The 18,326-nt window shown below is 40.9% G+C and overlaps 1 protein-coding gene across 1 annotated transcript in view; it reads left to right on the top strand.

Moving 5' to 3' along the window:
• The first annotated feature begins 10,188 nt into the window (after positions 1-10,188).
• The window catches only part of LOC5572104, a 45,779-nt gene continuing 37,641 nt past the window's right edge, over positions 10,189-18,326 (top strand). The window contains exon 1 of the mRNA XM_001660131.2: positions 10,189-11,637. Coding sequence (XP_001660181.2) covers positions 10,423-11,637 — 1,215 coding nt within the window. The 5' untranslated portion in view covers positions 10,189-10,422. The remainder of the gene's footprint in view (positions 11,638-18,326) is intronic.

The following is an 18,326-nucleotide window of genomic DNA, read 5'->3' as shown; positions in this document are numbered from 1 at the left end:
CTGCAAGATGATCAGTCGGTATCAACCCTTGGACTAGTGTGGGATACAAGGACCAATATGTTACGGTTCAACGTCGACCTTCCACTACCGGCAGCCGTTCTAACGAAGATGAAGGTTATCTCCTACATCGCCAAGATCTTTTATCCTCTCGGCCTTGTTGGCTCCGCAATAGCTGCGGCAAATATATTTATGCAACGCTTATGAAAGCTCAAGAACGAAGATAAGTCGCCGTACGAATGAGACCGTCCACTACCGGATAAGCTGCAAGATTAATGGAAGCAGTTTAATGCAAAACTCCCGATGCTAGCTTAAACCAAAATTCCCCGCTTCGTATCTCTGCCTGATGTTTCCAAAACCAAGCTACATTTCTTCTCCGATGCCTCTGAAGTAACATATGGAGCTTGCTGCTACGTCCATACGTTGAATGCAGAAGAGGTGAAGGTTCAACTGCTGATATCGAAGTCAAAGTTGGTTCCACTCGCAACGAAGCACACCATAGCGCGCCTCGAACTCTGAACCGCTGTTTCATATACGAAGTTGCATCACAAGGTGCAGCAGTCGATCAAAACCCCAGCACGTACCAGGAATAGAAAACCTAGCTGACGAGCTGTCCCGTGGTCTGCTACCCACGGATCTCATCAACAAAACCAGATGGTGGAAGGGCCCGCAGTGGCTATCGGAATCCTCAAACCATTGGCCGATTTCGAATGATCCTGTAGGAGAATCCGCCACAGCCATCGACGAAGCTCGGAAAGTAACACTCACCACGATTATCGCCCAGAAGATCAACCAGATCAGTTGTTCACACGTTACTCGACCTACTCCAAACTTCGCCGTGTTGTAGCGTACTGTCTGAAGTACATCAACGCCCTACGAGCAGCAGAACGAACAACATTCAAGCGACCTTGAAGCCGCCGATCGTGCACTAGTTCACGATGACGGAATCCTCCGTTTAGGAGGACGCCTTTCGAATGCCGAAATTCCGGATAGCGTCAAGCATCCAATGGTTCTCTCCGCAAAACATCCCTTGGCACAACTGCTCGCCGAACACTACCACAAGGTTCTGCTCCACGCTGGACCGCAACAAATGCTGGCAACAATGCGCCAGAAATGTTGGGTCATCGGAGGAAGGAATCTTGTTCGTCGTACGTATTACCGTTGTGTCAAGTGCTTCCGGAGCAAACCTATCCTCATTCAGCAGAGTACAGCAGATCTTACCAAATCCCGTGTCACTCCGGCACGTCCTTTCGCCATCTCCGGCGTCGATTATTGCGGGCCTGTGTTTATCAAGTCATCCATCCACCGTCGAGCACCAACCAAAGCATACATCGGCATCTTCGTTTGTTTCGCTACCTACAAAAGCTGTTCACATTGAGTTGATAACGGATCTCTCCACACCAGCCTTCTTATCGGCTTTCCACCGATTCGTCGACCGTCGCGGTCTTGTTGGAGAAAGTCACTCGGACAACGGGACCGCCTTCAAGGGAGCAGCTAATGCTCTCCATCGATCCAGTGGAAGTTCATCCCACCCCGCGCACCACACTTTGATGGATTGTGGGAAGCCGTGGTGATGTCAGCAAAGCACCATCTCCTGCGTGAAATCGATAACATTAGTCTGACGTCTGCCGTTGCTGGCAAAAATGTGTCTAAACTCGAGGCTGTTGACTCCAATCCCGTCCGATTCCGTTGTTTTAGAAGTGCTGACACCCGGGCACTTCCTGGTGGGATCAAACCTGCAAGACGTTTCGGAACCAAGAACTCCAGACAACCAGTTGAATCACTAGCAGTTCACCCAGAAGCTGTTACACCTTATTTGGGCTTGTTGGTATCCCGAATACCTCGCACAACTCTAATCACGTGCCACGAGAGGTTGTAAACCACCAATCCCGGTCCGGGTGGGCCAAATTGTCATCATCAAAGACGAAAATCTGGCCCCTGTGCAGTGGCCGCTTGGAAGAATCACCCAGTTGCATCCAGGAAAGTACGGAGTTGTTCGCGTCGTTACTATGAATACGGCGTAGTAAGGCCAGTTGCGAAGGTCGCCATTCTGCCTATTCCAACGGATGTTGAACAGGAACAACCAACTAGCAACAGTTCCTGATTCTTCAAAGACCGGTAGAGCTGTCTGGAACATGCACAATGTGCTTTTGAAGCGCTATCAGGTGATTAGCGTTTCAATAATTTATCATGTATCCGTTCCATCTACCGGTCATTGTTCTAGTTCGTCTATGCTCATAATTCATCAGCCAATCGTCGATCGCCGTTGCAGTTCATCGTGCCAGCCTGATCAATCACTAACCCAAGGCCGCACTTTCGCCGAAGAATACCGTGCCGCCAGGTGGTGTCGTAAGCCTTTGACAGATCCAGAGACCCTGTCAAACAGTGCTCATCGACATTTGGTATCGATTTCTCCAGCTCGGCGAAGTAAGTATCGGTACTGCGTCCCACACGGAAAGCATGCTGACGCTTGTCAAGTCGTTCATTCGACTCCAGCTCTGTGCTTAGACGACGGTTGACAATCCGTTCGAGTGGCTTTGGCATGCAGCTGTTCAGCGAAATAGGTCGGAAGGCTGCATGACCGGACCATACCCAATCCCATCGGTACCTGCCGAGGCACCTTGCCCTTTGTCGAGAGCCCACAGAAGTTCGGCTAGGGTAGTATCAACGTTGTATAATAATAAGGTTATACAACGTTTGGTTTGTTAATTGGAAATAATGCAATGAAATTATTACTTGCCGTTGTCTATATCCGTCGCATCCATTTTCATTCCGGTTGCAATCAATTTTCAGATTCGTCTAACAACTAACGGCTCACTGTGATATAATAAGTAGTCAAAATACTTCAACGTCATAACAAAATGTTTCACTAGAGTATCTATATCAACAGGCATCTCCCTCTAGTCCTTCATCTTGCTGAAATTTTTGGATTTCCTTTAAAATTCATTGGCGACATCAAAATACAATCCAATCATATAAGCACAATTCATTTTTACCGAACAATCATGATAAAATAATCACATTCAACAGAATCGTTTTCTACGCCGAACATCACGCACATATTAATGCGTACAAGTTTTTTTTTATCGGTCCGGATGGATGAAAAACTGTGTTAACGTTTTCAATAATATACGGTCGTTGAGGGAATTTCTTAAAATTTTCGTAAATTGTAGAAAATGACGTGTGGTTGGAATGATATCGTTTAGTGAAGATGTACGAAAGTTTTCCATAGTGTAAATAAGCGCCAGGTGAAGTAAGCCACATAATGAGGTGGGAAGAAATTTGAATCGTAATGTGGTGTGGCTCAGTCGATCGTTAACCAGATTTCGCTCAGTACGTTTACGTTCCGACTGGAAGGATGTGTAATTCTTTCTAACAGCCAAGTTGAGTTTTACAACTCTGATTGCATAGCGAGCGGGAATATGGCATCCGTCATTAGATGGCATAGGACTTGATTCCTACGATAAATGTGCTGAACACTAACTTACTGTCAAAAATTCAACGCTTAGGAATTTGAAAAAGTATTGACTTGCTTGAAGTAAGTCTCTTGTTTATATCATAAGCATTAAAAAAAATGAAAACTAAATCGATTTATGTGTGTGTTATTAATAACGTTTTTTTTAACAAATCGGAACGTAACAAAAACCAAACATAACTGTACTTTCTTTCCAACAGCAAACCAGCCGTCAATGCTCAGTTTGTAACATTTTTTGGACCGCCGATCATAGAGGTGGCTGAACTTTTATAATACCATAAGAACGTTAATTTTCAAAAGTTAGGAAACGTCAGGAAGTTTCAAATCTCTAGAAAGTTGTTGCACAGATAACAGATATACATGCTAGAACAAAAATCTTCTGTAAACTTGAGTACAGATTCCAATCTGATATACGTTGAAATCACTAGCGCCACCATGCAATGTGTTGCGTTCAGTGATGAATATGAATATCCTACCTGTGTTGACATTCGACTCGATTTGAATGGTCTTACATAGTTTAGTAATGAGCTTGAACGTCTGTTATCTGTGGTTATAGCTTCATTAATGTGTAGATTTTCGTTCCATGACCCAAATGGACAAGGATGGTTAAAATACACAAAAAAGACTATGATAGATGCAGGACCATACAAAAACACCGCTTATGGTGACAATTATTCAAATCCACTGAAATGTATTGTGCTCCAGTCAAAATCATCAAATGAACTGAAAATCCTTTTTTTTGCCGTACGTAGTCAATGAGGATCTTCCGTTTAGAGCTGTGCAAGTGTTGTTTTTTTATTTGCTTCAGGTATAACAATATCGCAGTAAACTCAGTCCCACCTTCCATTATCTTCGAAGGAACGTCGTTTGCCACCAAGTAATTTGTTTCGTTTCCCCACTTTTTCCCTTTTAATTGATTCCAGACCTTTGTGTTTTTCTCGTCAAATTTTCCACCCCCATCTGGAGTTGAACACTGTTCAATGTACAGGTATACCGCAAGAATAACGCAGCGGTTATTTATAGAACCAGTAAGTCGATTGCTTTGAAGTCCCTTTGTATACGCTGCCTTCGAGATTTCCTCAGAAGCACCAAATAATGCAAGCTCGCCCCAGGCTCCTTCAAAGGACGCATTCATTCTGGCAGTCCGGATCAGAAAGGGTCCTCTGCGGGGATTGGACCGTAATGAAGCCATTTTTCTGGCGAAAATACCTTCACTTCTTTTGTGACTACTGACTGTGCTATGAGAGTGCTAACGTGGCTGGACCAGATTGTGGGATTTCTGAAAATTAAATGTAATAAGAAGTGAAAAAGCCGATTAATAGGTTGCCCCTTTTCGGGAAAGGGACTGGCGAATTTTTTGGGAAAGAAGTTGAATAATGAGCATTGAAACGTTCTGGCTCAAGTGAAACAATTAACTGTTATTTTCTCGGTTTTTTTCATAGCATATATTTTACCTTTTACGTAGAACTGTTTCTTGTGTACCTAAACTTTTATGGAGTAAGAGAAAAATATAAGTATAAGTCAAAAGTGGTGTCAGGTGAACGCTTTGCTTCATACAGGGTTGATGTCTTGTTTTCCTTTTGGGTGATGTCATTTAGCTAAAATTAACATTCACCACCAACAAAACTAAAGCCGACTCCAAAAAATGTACATTTTAACGAAAATGAAAACGCTCAAAAAGCAGACTTCTTGTGGTTTGCCATAATGTACAGTCACCCCACAATTATGGATCAACTAAGGGTCATTTTTCAGAACAAAATATGATTAAAAAACATGGTGACGCTGTACAAAACAAAATTACCTCCCTGGCACTGCAGAATATAGTTGTTTTTGAGAATACACCTCAAAATTCCTAGTCATTTACGAAAAAGTGTTGATTTCGATATAAATTCAGAACGATGTCCACCCCACATATGTGGATCAGTGGGAGAGGAGGATCTCTATATGCATCAAATCGACTCATATTATGGATCAAAGCACTATAACAGCAAATTACCTGCGGGGTAAACGAATGGTGTGCTAGTAAAAGCATACGTTTTGGCGTTTGTTTCGGAATCGTCTTATCGTTGATTCATAACTGTGGTATGGTTTTCAATGCCCACAGTTATGAATCAACGCTTCTGGAAATACGGTTGACATTTTATTTCCTACGGACGGAAAAAATATACCAGAGCATGTTATAATTGTTTGCGATGCTGTACAGATTTATGGTTCACGTAGGTAAAATGTGTTCTGCGTAATTGCAGCTCTATTTGATGCGATACCCGAGTTTTAATCCAACTCTGATCCATATCTGTGTGCTATCCATAACTGTGGGGTGACTGTATCAGTAATGAGGTTACATAAATTGCGTAAGGAATTTCATAGTAAAACTTTAAAATATTTCATAGTAAAACTTTAAAAAATTGGATAAACAAATATTTCATAAGCTTCATGATTGAACCACTTCCGCGGAGAACCTGGTTCCCTACTGAATATAATTTTTGCAATTTCTCATCGTAATTGGCTGTTTTTTATCACGCCAATCTGTCATGAAACAGCCTACTTTCCTGCACTGAAGTATACAGTGCGGGAATAGTCATTACGCAACTGAAACCAGTGCTGTAATGATTCATTACGCAACGCTTTCTCATCACGCATTGTTGTGTAACGATTCATTACGCAACTGTTTGGAGTTGCGTAATGAATCGTTACACAACAATTTTTCAGAAATTGTAAAATAATGGTATATCTCTTTCGGGACGAACCAGCACAATTGTGCTGTTCGGCACCCATGACATTGAATGATTGAATTTAGCCAATAAATCATTGTTTTACTAAACTTTTTTTGATTTCGATCATTGAATTATCATTGATACTTGTAATTAAGCACAAAAGCTTTTGTTTACATCGTGTTTAGAAAACACCAGCTCAGGGTAAACAAAATGTAAACAAACACCGTAAGAATTGAAAATGTTTTATCTGTCGCAACTTTTGAACTATTCGTTTTTTCTCGGTATGCACGAAAACGAATCGAGAGTGAAAGAGTCATTCTTTGAAATGGTGAAGACCAAATGTGAATTGATTCACACAGCAAAGGTTTCTGGAGGGACAAAGTGGGACCAGCACAATTGTGCTGGTGCCGGCACTTACCCGGTCGATGTTCGTTGTGGACTACCAATTTTCATTTTCAGTATTTTGATCATGGCTGAATCTGGTTCTAATGTCCACAATAGTGCATAATATTACATTAAAACATGAATGAATGATTACATACGAATCATAAAAATTATGTACCGCACAAAAACTATGTAACAGAAACTTATTGCTTTGGTTTAAAACCTTTTTTTATAAGTCCATATATGAAATAGAATGGGAATCACATTTAATTCACATTTAAATCTCCAATAGCAAAGTTCGAGAAACAGTAAAATTTTTGGGGAACGTTCAAAAATTACGTCAATTATTTAGGGGAGCGGGGATGTACGAAAATGTGCCAGTGCATGTACCTACTAGAAAAAAGCGTGAACATGGGAAGGATTTAGATAGACTTAAAAACAATGGACGTAATATTTGAATGCCCCCTTGCTTTGATAATTTGTAAACTCTATGTTGAATCGATAATCCATTCTGATGCTCTACGATGCATGGTGGTTCAATATCTGCATTAATATTTATGAAGTTGGACAACTGGAGCTGAAAACCTTTACTTACTATTTGTTTCTAAACTGCAGAGTCTTTTAAATGGCATACTATTGATGTGTGCAGCCCATGCTGGTATTACTTGCCAAAATGTTGTTTATTATGTTGAAGATGCGTTTTAAACTGGGAAACTTTATTTTTTTTGCAGTACTATGAAATACTCAACTAAACTACTAAGCAATGTATGAAGTTCTTAAGTCTATATTATCCGCTCGTATAAAAAACAAAATATCGTTTCGTTTCTTTTACCTTAAAAAATATACTTCCAAATCTTAAATTTTGAGACTAATATATTAAAAATTAAAATGTGGACTTCATTGCCGTGCGTATAGTGTTGCAAAGGAACTAGCTGTATCGATCAAAGAAGTGTAGGTTCAATTCCCGCTGCAGTTTTTTTTTCGTCATGAACATATTACGACTGTGCCATTTGGTGTAGCATGCTAGTCCGTTGATTAGTGTGATGCTCCCTTTAACCCGTATAGGCCTGAGTGAAAGAAAAATTACTAAAACTCTCACCGCTCAGCGAGTACTTAACGGATTTAAATTATTTTTATTTTAATCTAACCATTCCCGAAATCCTTTGGCCACTTTTAGGAACTAGATATGTGGGCCAGTATACTGACAAAAAATTATTTGAATCCGTTAAGTATTCGCTGAGCGGTGAGGGTTTTAGTATTTTTGTTTTCACTCAGGCATATACGGGTTAAAGGTCATAATCGTACATAATGCTTTTCAGGAAACTTTCCACGGTGACAGCCAAAAGTGCCCATTCAATCAAAACGAAAAGGAAAACAAAACTAACGAGTATGATCAGGGGTCATTCAAAAATAACGTTCATCATTTAGGGGAGAGGGGGGGGTCAATTAAAGTGTGGCAGTGCATGAATTAGGTATTGGAAAAAGCGTGACAGAGGGAGGGAGGCGGGGTCTAGAAATCCCGAAAAACAATGGACGTCATATTTAAATCGTCCCTCAAAGCTTTACATTTTCCTTTGTAATCTAACGGTCACACCGATTACCAAACTTTAAAAACTCATGGCAAACCAAAAAGCCTGCTGATTGCAGCTGTCTTATGGATTGTCTAATTAGAAGCATTGTCAGTGTCTTAATTTTTAAATATGATAATTTCCAAAAATTTGAACACATTCGAAAAAAAAATGATTGTTTTATGTAATTTGTTAAATAGCTGGAATATATGTAATAATTTCAAAAAGCAAATTCATGCTTTAATATGGTTAATTTTATGACTTGATTTTGACAATTCGTTTTTAAAAGGGTTTCCAAATTCCTTGTAATGTGTAAGCTATCCGACTCAGTTCTTTCTGTGTTTATTAACTGTGGAAGTGCTCATGAGACGTTGAAAAGCAGGCTTCTGTAAGGTCAGAAAGAAGACGAAGGAATTTGATGGTAATTTTTTGCATTTGCATGCATCATTCTTGTTTATTAACGTCCAAGCTGTCGTGCACATATTACGTAAATTTACATGAATTTTTAAGGAAGCTGCTTACGCAGACTGAATGTTTTGACGTTTCCATTTAAATTCTAGGAATAAAATAAATGATTCCAGTTATTGAAAATATATTAGTTCCATGTTATCAACCTTTACAAAAACATCGTTTAAGTAACATTTAAAGGAAAGCTAAAGTGATAGTGTATATGTATATAGTGTAAAGTGAGTGAAAGAGGTTGGAGGGGGTTTCTTAAAAAATAATTTAATTTTCGAGTCTAGTACATGACTTTGATAACGGCCTTATAATGGAGGTCAAATTACGCGTATCTGTCAAAGGATGCAAACTCTAGTGGAATTAAATGGTAAAGTACTAAATTCGGTTTTCATTTATGTATAGATATACCACTAAACAATTAGAAGCTTTATTATTATTTTTTTCAATTTTAATGTTTATTCCGTAAATTATTTTTGAGAAAAAATCCCACATAATTTTTGAGGATATAAACAGACATAGCAAAACCAAGATGGTTTGGTTGAGACAATTAGTTTTCAAGTTATTCAAACATGTATGTTTACCCATTTTAATATGACGTAGACTAGTTCTTGAATTATAGCGATAAACGTCATCATCACGTAATGCTTTGAATCTTAGACAGAATAGTAAGTATTTTCATCTCTCGTACATTGTTTTCGATCCATTTGTAAAAAATCTTATAAATTAGAGTACATTATTTTTTAATGTACATTAAAAAATATTTCTGAATTTTTGGGTCACCCTATTCCCCGAATGAGCACCCTAATGACGAAATAAAAAAAAGGGCCCAAAATTTTTAAAAAAGGCAAGACTGGAACAATTTTCCAAAAACAATTAGAAAAATATTTTTTTTTTTTTTTCGAACATCGACCGCCTTGGGGACGGACCAGCACAATTGTACTGGTCTGCATTTGACCCTAAAAATTCATGGGTCGATAGAATAGCCAAAATAAAGAAAGTTTTGTTCTACGAGTTGATGAGCTTATAAGGTAAATTTTGAAATAATCACTCAAATATGGTCCGTCCCGAAAGGGATATGCATTCCGATATAATTTCTGATAACCTTAAGTGGTCTTCTACGAAATTGCAAAAAATGTTGTACGTAACTCGTAGCAGAACTCGATTTTTACAGCACTCGTCGCAATTACCCTACTCGGTAAAAAACAGCCTATGACGATGAGAAATTGCAAAAACTACTATTACGTAATTCTGTTTTTCCTATATCCGCACTTAGTCATCAGCCCACCAAAGTTTATCGTTTTTCACACGCGAAATATTTTTCGCATCTTCATTCTTCATCGCATTTGATATAATCCGAGATTCAATAGGCTTTGATATCCTTATTCCAATCGTTAAGATTTATTTTTTCGATTCAGGATTCCATAAAGGCTTTCAGTATGTGATGATTGACATGTCACTCGCATTATATTACTTCCGAGCCATTTACGAGTTACAACCCACAGTTTATTACAGCCGATGATAAGCTACAGTTTATGTCATCTACCTACCACAATGTAATGTTAATTTTCATTTCCTCTGTCATTCCAGGAACCGCAGCTAAATATCTTCGTGTGTCATATCCACCGAGCATCATTTCCCATGTGGTCAAATACAATATCGAAGCAATTTTATCATCCCATCCGGTTGGCAGTGGACAACTTTAGTGCCATATGGAGAGCTGAGCCAAAAGCTGCCAAGAGACGGTCTCTCAGTCTGTGTGTGATAAGCTTGGTAGTGAAACAATAGTTATAACCATAGTAATTATAATCGCCGTTTTGTGGAAATAATGAACATGTTCAAAATGTCCAGGGTGGCATCATTCCAAAGCCGGTCGATAATGAGACATGTAATCATAAATGCGTCATGTTTGCTAATTATATTCACGGCTGCCAGTGTCGGAGAGGACAGCCCAAGTGGCAAATTTCAATCGATTCCTGACACCGTTGGCACCGGAAGTGCACCAGACAATAAGCAGACTTCCATGGCTGTGCAGCAGAGAGAAGTTTATGTGAATAGCCACGATAAAAGTTTATCTCTCGTTAAGTCTGATTACGATGTCAAGCATTTCCAGAGCAAACGTGACTCTCGGTTCAGTGCAAATGTGAGGTGGAAGCGAAGTCCCAGGAACACTAGTACAAACAGCCACTTCAATATTCTAAACTTATCCAACAAAAGTCTCAACGATGGCCAACGTTTATCCGAAGAGCTATCAAAGTACAGCCACAGGCAGACCAAATTCGAAATTAGTCACTACTACAACCTCAGTGATATTAGTGCGTTAGACCTATCGAGAAATAATCTATCGGAGGAACTTCCGGAACCAGTGCAAGGAAACTTTTCCAGTTTATCATGGCTAGACTTGTCAGAAAATAACCTCACCGCAACCGTCGCTCTGAAAATTCCCACACTCAAATATTTGAATCTGTCGAGCAATCATCTAAAGTCATTATCAACCACCCACCTGCAAGGACTGACTCGGTTGGATATTTCCTGCAATGCCATCACCAGCAATTCCACCCGTTTCCCTCTGATGTTGCGAAATTTGACCGATCTGGATCTCAGCTGCAACAAACTGGAAACCATAGACAAAAGTTTTTTCTTCCACACTCGTTCACTGCACCGGTTAGATATCTCCGAAAACGCAATCAACCGACTGAATCGCTCCATTTTCTACAATCTTATCAACCTGGAGCATCTGAACCTCGCCGGAAATGGAATCGATGTTATTGAAAATGACACGTTCTCCTATCTGCCGAATCTGCAATTTCTGGACCTGTCGCGCAATGACATCGGACCGGGTTCCATCCGGGCACTGCAAGGCATTCCGGCACTGATTGGCCTCTCGTTAGCGCAGAACCTACGACTCGGACCAGTCATGCACGAGTTTGTGGCATCGTGGAGTCTGAAAGAGCTGGACGCTAGCGGAACTGGATTGTGCCACATCCCAACGGCACTGGCGCAGTCGGTCAAATCGCTGAAACTGACCAATAATTTGCTGAGCGTGAGTATTTTTGGCACTTGTTTCGTGTGTATATGTTATCAGATGAATCTGGTTTATGGCGATTTATAGAAACGGGAAGTACGCTCCGTTGCATTATTGTTTCGGAATAGGATCGAATCATTTAACAGTCAAACAGACGTAAATTTCAAATTATTTTCATCGAAGAGCAAAGAAGCGTTCAGTTCTAATATTTGGTAGTAAGCCAACTGCTCACTCTTGATGCTCGTATCGCTTTTGTACGAGTTTAACGTTTGAGCCATTGGCGTAGTAACAAAGGGGCAAAGGGTCAGTCCTCTCTGCAAAATCTTGCAGACAACCCCCCCACAGATATTTTTCAAGAAACTGTTGATATTAGCTCGTTGGGGCTCCTCTACATGGGATGACTCCACACGCAAACAAATTTTGTTGTATAATCTACCGAATCCATAGTAGAATTAAGAACAGCACCAACGATTTTCAACCGACTATAAAATTCTGTTAAGTTTACTATAATCTGGTAAAAATCACTGAGCTGTGTAGTAAATGTGACTATGTGCATAGTAGCCTCGACTACAAAGCATTGTATTTCAATCCGTGAAACCCACCGTACAACGCAGTATGGTGAAAAGTACAATGCCAAACTTGTCAAATCTAGAATATTTCTAGTCATAAATACTACAAATCTGGTTAAATAAACAGAATATATTTTCTTGTTGACTAAGTTATGGTAGAGTTAACAGATTAATGTAGTCGGTTGAAAATCGTTGGTACAGTTCTTAATTTTACCATGGATTCAGTAGTTTCTACAATAAAATTCATTTGAGTGTATGCTTGGGTGATCACTGGTTTCGATAATTCCCAACTAGAAAGCACTCGAATGTCAAAAGTAAACGTCAAAATGACTTTGACATCTGACAATCGACGCATTGAGGTCTCCATATATTTTTTTTTTATTATAGAGACTTTAAGGCCCAGATCTAAGCGACTTTTAACGGCGACAGCGACAAAAACTCGTCGCGATTTCGTTGTTTTGTCGCTGCAAGCACTCTTCTATGGAACCATCTTGACTGACACGACGCGAATCGCTGCGAAATCACTTCGCTGTGACTTATACGCACTCATCAAACAGTGCATGCAGCGAAATTACCGCTTAATGTTATTTAAAGTATTGATTTTAATTGATCTGCTTCAATGAAACATTTAATCAAGCCTCAACGGTCTTGCGATTTTAACCAAGGAGTTCCATATATTATCGTTGATATATATGTGCGTGGCTTTCAATCGTTCCCTGTCTGCCTGCTTTGTGTCATTATTTGAACCACACGGAGAAATATTTTTACCTAATTTTTGAGTTTACTTTACCCAAAATTAAGTATATCGATAATAGTTTCAACCCAAAATCTCTCGGTTTTCTCTTTCTCCCACACGAATGTTGCCAAAAATAGAGAGAGCTGCATCTACCCAATGGGGGTACTTTGGCCCAATAAGCCAAATTTGGGTAAATGCAACTTTTCTAATGTTTGGGTCGAAAGAACTCAATATTGCGTTAAATCAACCCAAAATTGAGTATATTTTTCTAATGACATTAAAGCCAAACTACCTAGTGGGAACCTTGGAAATTTAGCCAAAATTGAGTTATTGGGCTCAACTACGGAATTGCGTTAAAACAACCCAAAATTGAGTTGTATTCCGTTTCCGTGCAAGTTTGAACCGAAGTACACATGTACCGGGTTCGGTTTGATACACTGGTACAGAGACGAAGCGCGCTTGCGGTTCAACACAAGTTGCAAGGTTCAAACCGAAGCTGTACATCGGTTCGGTTCATGGGAAGACTGTCATGGAGCTATCGGTGATCAGATACTGATTTTTCTTCTATTCGGCAATATCTTTTCGGAGTTTCGAACGATTTTGCAAACATACAGGATGCACGCTTTAAAGCCAGACAAAGAAATTTTTACGCGTTTCGTGCGTTGATGGCTTCAATAGCTTTATTCAGGGCACAGCGGACTCTACACAAAAAAATCCGTTCTCGTATTCGTGAACAGCAGACGTGAACTCGTCAACAAGCAAAAATACACCGTGAACTAGATCATGTCTATGCGTAAACATAATAGTAGTTCATGGTGTATTTTTGACAGTTCACGTTTTACAGAGCTCTTTTTTTAGCGTGAGGTGGTTGTTTCGAAGTACACCCGATTTTGTTTTTGCACGGGGGATGCGTACCGTGCAAAAAAAGTTTTCAGTTCAAAATTTCAAAAACCGTGCAAAAAAAATAGCATCATTTCTCGACGTTTCGTGCAAAAAGAAGGCTTTGGCGAAAAAAAATGTATGTAACTTTTTTTTGCACGGCCGTGTAAAAAAAATCCGGACAAAAACAGAATCTGGTGTATAATGTCGTCGGCATATACCAGTAGGTGAACATTACTTGGTACTTCATCGAAGACTGGATTTATTGCCAGTAAAATAGCGTCGGTGCCAAAACAACGCCCTTAGGTAGCCAACTTTCTTAAGTACGGTCAACTGATTTTGCTCAGCCGTAACTCACACGGAAACGTCGATCCTTCAGAAAGCTGGTTATGCAGTTCCGTATACGGTGTCTAACGTTAAGGTTTTCAATCTGTGTCACGATGAATATTGCCATCGCTTTGAATACCCCTCGATCCAACATAAACGCGGCGCGCTAGATTCGTCAGCTGCGAATGACACTTGAAAGCGTGTGATCAAAATTTCTAATTGTTTAGATCTGGTATAGGTTGACACCTCAGACAAAGCAGCAGAGTGACAACAGATTAATTTGGAATTTATATTGATCGAGGAAGCGTTTAATTTTGTATTGAACCTATTGTAAGTAGCATACATACTAAACTCCGAATTTGATACAGATTTAACCTAAGTCGTCGCGCGGTTGGCCACCGTCAGAACCACGGCGCTGCTGTTCTGAACGAAAAGCGAGGGTTTTTAAGCAGTGTTGTACAAAATATAACAGCGCGACGACTGAAGTGTTAATGAACCCTTGTGCAGGGTTGTATGATTCAGCAAATATGAGAACCTGGTGATAACCTATAATATTATGTAATTGCACTTCTGTAAAATTTTGCTACGTTCAAATTTTCAGAGCAAAACCAAATTTTTGATTACAAATTAGATCCCGAATACCTTAAACCAACAAAATCTAAAAGATATTTTCACTATGCCAAGGAGTAGTCGCTGTGCACCAGGAGGTATATCGCACTGCATGGCATGCACCGGCCGGATACGACGACGATGGTGTCTTGCTGTCAATGCAAAACATGGTGGCATTATGAGAGCTTGAACGTGGACGAAAGCATCGTTGTACTTGACTGTCCGTCCATTTGTCCTAATTGCCAGAAGCCTTCGCCAACAATTCCGTCTCAGAAACCGACATCTGAGGTAAGCGGCAGGAAAGCTATCAGTTTATCTGGAGTTTCGTCTACCTCTAGCGTAAGAGCTAAGAGTGCGCACCTACAGCTGGAAAAACTCGAGGCACAAAAAGCTCTGATGGAAAAAAAAACGTTTGGGTCATGCACGTCGAGAACAGTTGATTAGGCATAAGCAGAACAGATGCAGGAAGCTGAGATCAAGCAGGCACGCTTGCGGATGGAGCAAACCATCATTGAAGAAACCTTTCGAGTCAGGTAGGAGGAACTCTTGAATGAGGAAAGTGATGGGCAAAGCGTTTCATCTGAGCCAATTAGTATTAGTAAGGTGAAACAAGAAGGCAGAAGGAGCAACCCTATTCTGCTCGGACTTCAACGATGATGGAAACCGCGCCGGACGACAACGGAATGGTCCATACACAAGTGGCTCTAAGCATTGGTGAAGAAGGTAACATTGTAGAAGGCGAGGTAGAAGGTAGGTTACAGTCTGTAAAACAGACCTACATTCAGTCAGTATTGTAGGCTTCATTGATAGGACAGCTTCATTGATAGGATATAATAGCGTTGCTTGCCTTAATATTCCGAGTACATGTCAGCATATTGCCAGAAGCATGCAAATTCTCTGATAAGCAATCTCAAATCGCGGCACGCAATACCATTCAAATCCCAAGTAGTGTGTATTTTGAACCATAAGATCTCGCATCGCAGACAGAGCCGAAATTGCCCGCGAATCCATCAATTCTCGGTCGAAGTGAACCGGGCATGTCAAGTAGTAACGTGAATTTAAGTTATCAAGTGAACCGAGTACTGGTGAATAACGATCAGTGCAGCGTTCTACTGTTGCGAACTCACCAGCACCTAGTGACAGAGCGTCCGCGGAGAACGGAATAGGAGACTACGTGCCCACGCCATAGAACGAGTTTTGATGATCCGTTGCGGTCTGAGCCACCACATACAGTACAAGAAGTGCCTCCAGAACGTGCGCTTCCAGATGTGCATCGTAGGTTGTCCTACTCGTTCCCCGACGAAAATCAACAGAATCAGGCTTGGAGATCGACGCCACAGCAGCTAGCAGCGAGACATGTGATGTCTAAAGAACTGCCCTTTTTTTCAGGCAAACCGAAGGACTGACCACTCTTAGCTCATACAACAACACGACTCAAGCGTGTGGATATTCGGAGGCGGAGAATCTTACCAGGTTACAGCGGTATCTAAATGGGGCATGCGCTGGAGTCTGTACAAAGCCGCCTATTACTTCCGCAAGCATTGCCACAAGTGATCGAAACACTGAAAATTGTGTATGGTAGACAGGATCTGTTGATCCATTCCCTACTGCAAAAGGTGCGAGCAGTTCCGGCGCCAAAGCACGATAGATTGGATACGTTGATGAGATTGGGAATGTCAGTGAGGAACCTTTATGACCATTTAGAAGCCGGAGGTCAAGAAGCTCATTTGATTAATCCAATGCTTCTCTTCGAGATGGTGGAGAAACTGCCAGTAAACATGGTTGCTATGCAAACAGCGATGCGGACAGGTGAATCTTTGTGAGTTTGTTGAATATATGCAGCCCTGGTACGTGCACCTACGGACGTGACTTTATATAACGGTTCTCGACCGACACCGCAACCACAAGACTCAAAACAAGAGAAAGGTAGCAAGTATAAAAATTTCTGTGGAGCTCATTCGGTGGAAGATTCGAAAATGTCAAAAAAGGCGGACGAGACCATGAATACATATACCCCATCGTGCCTTATCTGCAAAGATCCAAAGCATCGTGTGAAAGAGTGTAATGGGTTCACCAGAAAGACTGTAGATGAACACTGGATGGTTATCCAAAATTTGGGATTGTGCCGAAACTGTATAGGCACGCATGGATGACGACCCAGCATAGGTCAACAAGCGGTGCGAAGTAGAGGGGTGCCAGTTAAAACATCATCTGCATGCCAAGCGGGATAAACAGGAAGTTGAGAAAAAGAATATGGAACAGCTACAAGGGTCCAATGCTGTCATCAACCATCACTACGCAGGGAAATCATTTTTTCCGCATCATTCCAGTGACGCTGTTTGGGAAAAACCTTGGAGGGAGAAACCGAAACAAAATTTATGTACGTCATGGTGAGCCGAGATTCTGCTGTCACGAACTGTCACTGTGAGCCCAGATCTTAAAGAATGGAAAACATGAAAAAAGCGCATAATTGATCAAAACATATTTTTGCATTTCAACAAAGTTGACAACAATCGGTTGAAAATGAATTCCTGCACACCCAAAAGCAATGTCACAATAGCACCTTTTAATTTGATCGAATATAAAGTACTGAAACTCGCATCTTTTTACTTTTTTCCAATCAAAATTAAAATTAAATGCACATGATGAAATTAAAATTAAATTAAATTAAAATTAAATTAAAATTAAATGCACATCATGATATGACCCTTTTTCCAAGTTAGTCTAGGAAGATCGCAGGTACACATCAAAAGAAAACTAGCGATTTTTCCAAGCCTGCCTTGATTGTCGTTTGTGAGCGGAAATTATATTGCAATTTGGAAAAGTGTTGTTCAATATTTCGTGTGTAGTATCTGGGCTGCAAAATGGTGAGTCGACGGAGTCCTCACAAGTTCCTACCTCATGCTTCCACGGGTCGACGGATGACAAATGACCGCCAGCAAAGAGTTGCGTGCTTAGCTGGTAGTGCAGCCTGGGTCCTGTAGTCCTTCTGACTTCAGCTAGATTGAAGAGGTACGTTCACCGAGCGTCTGTTCACCAAGGAGGTGCGGCTCAAACAGCGTCTGTCTGGCATCCAGCGGCTGAATAAGAAATGCTCTTCCCCGGAAGCTACACCTAAGATGGCAGCCCCATCACGGTGGATTCCCTTTAGGCTAACAACCTACTGTCCCCGAAACATCAGAAAATGTTCAAGAAACCGATAGAGAAAGATTACGAACTGATTTAACGGCAACGACTTTTAGCGCGAAACAACGGACACGAATTGGAACATGGAACGTACTAACCCTAGCCCAGCAGGGTAAACTGGCACAACTCGCCAACGAGGCGTGTCGCATGAAGCTGGAGATCCTAGGACTGAGCAAAGTCCGTTGGCCAAACTTTGTAGAACACAGAATACCATCGGGACAGATTCTGCTATATTCTGGCCTGCGAGGTGAACACGCTCCTCGGCACCGTGGGGTTGGCTTTTTGCTCAGCGCCCAAGCTTACGCCGCGCTTATGAATTGGGAGCCTATAAATGAGAGAATAATCGGCGCCAGATTTAGAACACGGTTCCGAAACCTTACCATAGTCCAATGTTATGCGCC

This window comes from Aedes aegypti, chromosome 1, assembly GCF_002204515.2.
Source record: "Aedes aegypti strain LVP_AGWG chromosome 1, AaegL5.0 Primary Assembly, whole genome shotgun sequence".
NCBI classification, from domain to species: Eukaryota; Metazoa; Arthropoda; class Insecta; order Diptera; family Culicidae; genus Aedes; species Aedes aegypti.
The sequence above is the reverse complement of the archived record's forward strand: the minus strand, read 5'-3'. Positions and strand labels throughout refer to the sequence as shown.